Genomic DNA, 6,827 nt, shown 5'->3' with positions numbered 1-6,827 from the left:
CTTCATACCGAACACCACTTATTGAGCCAGTAAATAAGAGTGATATTTAATGACCAGAAGAGAAAGATAAGAATACTTTTTTCAGAACATCTTAGCTCAGCTGATGAGGAGAAAGACGCTGTGAGTTCGTAAACTTACCTCACAGTGTTCAAAGAAGTGCCGGATAGACTAGTGGTTGGCTTCTGGCCTTCTGAATAACTACCCGACCAATAACTGGACACTCGTTTTGTCAAAAACTAGTGACTAAATGAACTTTATAACCTTTTCTATTGGGCAGTATTGACCAACAAAATGTATGGACTACATTTTATGACTATGGTTTCCATGGTAATGGCACACAAGCCTTAAGTAGTTTGTTAACAGTTGTTAGTGTAATATCAAACAAAACTTGCTACATCGGTTAAGCCTAGTTGTAAAAGTTTTTGCCTACAGCTAATACTGTGTAATTGTTTTTATTGTAAAATAATTCTTGGTTAATTTCTGTTAGTAATAAAAATGCGTTAGAACGTAAGTCTATCAACACATGTAAATAATATATGTAGATATTTACTGAGTTCAGAGCCAATAGTCTTCTTTTAGATAAAACAGAGAATCCTATAACCAAAGAAAAAACACTCGGTTATCAGATTTCATGTTCTGTGATTGATCGTTTTTTTTTTTACACTTCATGATGTTTTAGTATTATGTGCATTGATATTTTACCTCCAGTGGCTCAGCTGTAAGTCTGTACACTTACGACGCTAGAATTAGGGTTTTGATACCAGTGATGAGCAGAACAAAAATAGCCCTTTGTGTAGATTTGCGCCTAACAACAACCCAACCATTGTTCTTTTAAATGTATTAGTAGTTTCCCTGGTGTCAGTTTCGTGCAAATAATCCCGATTTTATAAGGAACTACTTCTGAATCTGTTTATTTGTTTTTGTTGTACAAGAGAATAAAACTCAAATATTACATTTCTCCTTTCAAATATATTATTTTTTAAGAACAAAATTCTCGAAAGAAAACAGTTAAAGTTACCCCTACGTTGTACAGCTGATTGGTAAAATTAGTGCTTTAACAGCTAATGATTCGAGCTGCCTGCCTTAATGGTTTGTTTTCAAGGCTCCAGGGGGAGCTGCACCAACCGTTTAATTTCGTTATGGACGTTAAATTCGTTGCTATCCATTTAATTCCACAATCACAAACGATAAAATTTCCTGAAACACAAAAAAAAGTCAGTCACAACAAATAAATTATAAGTGATTAAACTTTCATTTAAAATTTAGAAAAAGGTAAAGTTTAAGATATATATTTTATTCTGTTATTAACACTTTTTTTGTAATCATTTAGCGATGAAATCAAGTGAAAAAAGCATACAAACATGAAAGACAACGGTTCACAACAAGTACAGGTAAGTAATATTCAAAATTGTAAACGGTGAAATAGAAGTAAGATGAAAAGTAAATCAGCGGTAGAAATGGAAATTCAGACATCTAAAAATCACAAATTAAAACGATGTAGTAAATGATATTATTAATGGATTTTCTTTACTGAGATACAAAAGAGCTTTGATGTAAATACCTACTGGCAAAATTGACACTATTATTTATGATAATTTATGTTTTTACAAACACTTTAGAAATTACTAGGGTTACAGGGAAAAGGAGTTCTTATGGTTTTAAATGGTTTTCATGTATTTAAAGACTAATAAAATAACAGTTGCTCGTGCCGTTAAAGTTCTTTTTGGTGTTGAATTAAATATAATGGAACGTTTTCAATAATAATTGAGTTGAAAGATAATAATTGTTACATAATGTCCTTGGTGGCTTAATGGTAAATCTGGGGCTTATAACTTTAAAAATTGGATTTGGACACCCGCGGTGGGCAGAGCACAAATAACCTGCAGCTTTGTGCTTTATAAGAAACAAACAAACAAAAAAGTTAATATCATAAAATGCTTTCTTAAAAGCAAAAACACAGCACTTACAAGTCATTATTGTCTCCGACACCAGTGATTTCCATAACACCAAGACCAAAATATATAAAAATCATTATTAATACTGAGAATAAAACACTAATAACATCAATCATTTCTATAAAACCGAATGCGTAACACATGCCAATTTCACCAGTTTCTATACAACACAACACCCATCAGTCACATCAACCAATACAAAATACAACACCCAGTTACATCAACCAACACAAAACACAGCATTCACTGACACGTCAATCAACACAGTACACAACACTCATCGGTCACATCAACCAACACAAAACACAACCTTCACTGGTCACGTCAATCAACACGGAACACAACACTCGTCAGTCACATCAACCAACACAAAACACAACATTCACTGGACACGTTAATCAACACAGTACACAACACTCGTTGGTTACATCAGCCAACACAAACCACAACACTCATTGGTCACGTCTATCATCACGGAACACAACATTCACTGGTCACATCAATCACCACAGAACTCAACACTTACCAGCTACATCTATCGTCTCGATAACGTTCAGAGCATTGTTCCAGGTGTTATAAGGTAAAGACTGGAAGAAATTGTTAGCAAGAACCACTTCACGTAGTTTCATCATGAACAAGAACATGTCTTTGGGTAACACTGATATTCTGTTATAGCTGCAAGGTTTATAACAAACGAGGTTAATACTACATTTTGACTTTCAGCCTTATTGTTTAATGTAATGTGTAATATAATGTTTGGTTTTGCTTTTACAATACCAATATTACGGAGTTCAGAGAGAAAGAAGGGAGGCTCAGTTTGTTCTTCTTCGATTCTCCACTTACAACTGAGTTGGACCAGCTTTCCTGAAATAGTGTTGCCCTATTTTGTATTTTTATACTGAATAATCCATTCTGAATAAAGTAATAGCATTAATAACTGTTGTGAAAAGGGGGTGTAGTGCTACTGGATCACTGCTCCTTGCACCTGAAATTTGAGCTGAGTCCAGACATTTCCAAAACTAAAAATATTTATGTAAAGAACAAGAGAACACTCCGACACAAAACAGTGGTAGAGCTCTCTCAGATTGTCAAAGAACATTCTGGCTGTCTGTGGCCCCTGTGTCCAGTTGTAGAGCTCTCTCTCAGAGTGTCAAAGAACATTCTGGCTGTCTGTGACCCCCGTGTCCAGTTGTAGAGCTCTCTCTCAGAGTGTCAAAGAACATTCTGGCTGTTTGTGACCCCGTGTCCAGTGGTAGAGCTCTCTCTCAGAGTGTCAAAGAACATTCTAGCTGTTTGTGACCCCGTATTCAGTGGTAGAGGTCTCTCAGAGTGTCAAAGAACATTCTGGCTGCCTGTGATCTCCGTAACCAGTGTTAGAGCTCTCTCAGAGTGTCAAAGAACATTCTGTCTGATTGTAATCCCGTATCCAGTGGTGGAGCTCTCTCAGACCGAGCAACACCCACACTGTCATTCTCCCTCAGAAACTGATATCAGACACCATACGACTACTTCGATTCAAGAGCGTTAAAACAGAGAAATGTTTCTTGTCACATGTCACATAGTTATTAAGACACACGAGTATGGTATTAGAACGCTTAATTAAATACATTTTACAATTATACAGTGTGTTTAGAACATAGACATTTTTAAAAACTTCATTATTTAGATAATATATGATGAAGGCCGCTTTTTAGTCATTCATGTTGGTAGCTAAATAAAAGTTGTAACACTATCTGTAGACTGTTGTTGCTAAGCCTGTCTTAAAGTATAAGCTTAACATTTTCAAAGCACATCTAACACTATAGCATACCTACATAAAGTATTTTACAGATGTGCTTAAGAAAGTTAGATATAACAAGTTATACATTTCTGAGCTAAGAACTTTATAACAAACATGTACAATAAATTTGCAAGATGTACAAATTCACTCTGAATGATGAATAATACTAATATGTGTTAAATGTTAGCTGTAAAATTCTAGGAATTTGTGAATGAAAGTAAAGAAGAATGTATAACAGCATGTCAACCACACTATATTTACTATACCAGGGTTTATCAGGCCCCCTGGGATACGACAGGAACGGTAGTGATTGAGATGCTATTTATATTAACAAATTTCTTGAACAACAACTGTTATGGTGTGAAGTATATTAAGTAAATAATTACCTCAAGTTCAGAATTTCCAAGTTTCCGTCTGGAATAGTGAATATATCTCTACTTATATTCTTCAATTGATTGTAAGACAGGTCCAGTACAGTCAGGGAAGGAAATATGGCAAAAGATTTGGTATTTATCAGTGAGATATTGTTATGACATAACACCAAGTTTTTTAGGTTGATCAGATCAGAAGGAAAAGATGTGTTTGTGATTTCTTCAAATTTATTAAATGATAGATCTAGCTTTTCTAAGCTCTTAAGGTGTTTCAGGTTCTGTGTTTCGAAACCAAGTTTTACGTTGACGTAGATGTAGTTGTAGTTGTCAATCTGAACTCTTTCTTGTCTTGTGGGACAATCAACACATATCTTACCCCTAAGGAAGCAGTTAGATATAACAAGTTTGTTGAGATAAAACTCTTGTCCATCAAGAGGATTGTCACAAAAAGAGCAGTTTGACAGAGTAGTGTTTCGAATCTCCAACTCTCGGACTCGAGACTGTTTCAGCCAGTAAGGAGGAAGTTTTAACTTTCCATCATCATTTTTATCTTTCACTTTACTGCTTCTTTGAACATTAGAAATGACCACCCTGTCCAGTAGCAGTTGCCCTCTAAGGCCATCAACCCTTTCTAGACTGTTGTTACACCCCGGTCTGTTACAGATAACAGTAGTAAAAGAGCTCTGAGAAAAAGTTGGAGTATTGATACAGAACCAAGGGTTGATATCTTGTGCAGGAGGACATGGAGATCCAGCCTCTCCCAATTGTAGGATGGAGAGCATCAAAAAAATGAAGGTTATCATTTTATAAACCTAATGAAAGCCAAATATTTGTGTAAGCTCAAACACAAACCACATAATCACAATTACAATCTTCTAAGTTAAAACCATTCTGTATACTAATATTTTAGTAAAAACAACATTCTGTATACTAATATTTTAGTAAAAACAACATTCTGGATACTAGGGTTTTAGTTAAAACAACAATCTGAATACTAATATTTTAGTAAAAGCAACATTCTGTATACTAAGGTTTTAGTTAAAACATCATTCTGTACACTGAGGTTTTAGTTAAAACAACATTCTGTATACTAAGGTTTTAGTTAAAACAACATTCTGTATACTAAGGTTTTAGTTAAAACATCATTTTGTACACTGAGGTTTTAGTTAAAAACAACATTCTGTACACTGAGGTTTTAGTTAAAAACATCATTCTGTATACTGAGGTTTTAGTTAAAAACAACATTCTGTATACTGAGGTTTTAGTTAAAAACATCATTCTGTATACTGAGGTTTTAGTTAAAAACAACATTCTGTATACTAAGGTTTTAGTTAAAACAACATTCTGTATACTAATATTTTAGTTAAAACAACATTCTGTATACTAATATTTTAGTAAAAACAACATTCTGTATATTAAGGTTTTAGTAAAAACAACATTTTACTAAAATATTAGTATACAGAACAACATTCTGTATACTAAGGTTTTAGTTAAAACAACATTCTGTATACTAATATTTTAGTAAAAGCAACATTCTGTATACTAAGGTTTTAGTTAAAACAACATTCTGTATACTAAGGTTTTAGTAAAATAAAAACAACATTCTGTATACTAATATTTTAGTAAAAGCAACATTCTGTATACTAAAGTTTTAGTAAAAACAACAATCTGTATACTAAGGTTTTAGTAAAAACAACATTCTGTATACTAAGGTTAAAAAAACAACATTCTGTATACTAAGGTTTTAGTTAAAACAACAATCTGTATACTAAGGTTTTAGTAAAAACAACATACTGTATACTAAGGTTTTAGTAAAACAACATTCTGTATACTAAGGTTTTAGTAAAAACAACATTCTGTATACTAATATTTTAGTTAAAACATCATTCTGTATACTAAGGTTTTAGTAAAACAACATTCTGTATATTAAGGTTTTAGTAAAAACAACATTCTGTATACTAATATTTTAGTTAAAACATCATTCTGTATACTAAGGTTTTAGTAAAAACAACATTCTGTATACTAATATTTTAGTAAAAACAACATTCTGTATACTAAGGTTTTAGTTAAAACAACATTCTGTATACTAAAGTTTTAGTAAAACAACATTCTGTATACTAAGGTTAAAAAAAACAACATTCTGTATACTAAGATTTTAGTAAAACAACATTCTGTATACTAAGGTTTTAGTTAAAACAACATTCTGTATACTAAGGTTTTAGTAAAACAACATTCTGTACACTGAGGTTTTAGTAAAAACAACATTCTGTATACTAATATTTTAGTAAAAGCAACATTCTGTATACTAAAGTTTTAGTAAAACCAGCATTCTGTATACTAATATTTTAGTTAAAACAACATTCTGTATACTAATATTTTAGTAAAAACAACATTCTGTATACTAAGGTTTTAGTAAAACAACATTCTGTATACTAATATTTAAGTAAAACAACATTCTGTATACTAATATTTTAGTTAAAACAACATTCTGTATACTAAGGTTTTAGTTAAAACAACATTCTGTATACTAAGGTTTTAGTTAAAACAACATTCTGTATACTAATATTTTAGTAAAACAACATTCTGTACACTGAGGTTTTAGTAAAAACAACATTCTGTACACTGAGGTTTTAGTAAAAACAACATTCTGTATACTAAGGTTTTAGTTAAAACAACATTCTGTATACTAAGGTTTTAGTTAAAACAACATTCTGTATACTA

General features: G+C 32.2%; 1 protein-coding gene across 1 annotated transcript in view; it reads right to left on the bottom strand.

Moving 5' to 3' along the window:
• Nucleotides 1-895: 895 nt before the first annotated feature.
• Nucleotides 896-6,827, bottom strand: part of LOC106469649 (leucine-rich repeat neuronal protein 3-like) — a 7,595-nt gene continuing 1,663 nt past the window's right edge. The window contains exons 2-4 of the mRNA XM_013930149.2: nucleotides 4,122-4,918; nucleotides 2,482-2,630; nucleotides 896-1,197 (exon numbers count right to left, since the gene is read on the bottom strand). Coding sequence (XP_013785603.1) covers nucleotides 1,055-1,197; nucleotides 2,482-2,630; nucleotides 4,122-4,909 — 1,080 coding nt within the window. The 5' untranslated portion in view covers nucleotides 4,910-4,918 and the 3' untranslated portion in view covers nucleotides 896-1,054. The remainder of the gene's footprint in view (nucleotides 1,198-2,481; nucleotides 2,631-4,121; nucleotides 4,919-6,827) is intronic.

The sequence above is a fragment of the Limulus polyphemus genome, unplaced genomic scaffold (genome assembly GCF_000517525.1).
Source record: "Limulus polyphemus unplaced genomic scaffold, Limulus_polyphemus-2.1.2 Scaffold3591, whole genome shotgun sequence".
NCBI lineage: Eukaryota > Metazoa > Arthropoda > Merostomata > Xiphosura > Limulidae > Limulus > Limulus polyphemus.
The sequence above is the reverse complement of the archived record's forward strand: the minus strand, read 5'-3'. Positions and strand labels throughout refer to the sequence as shown.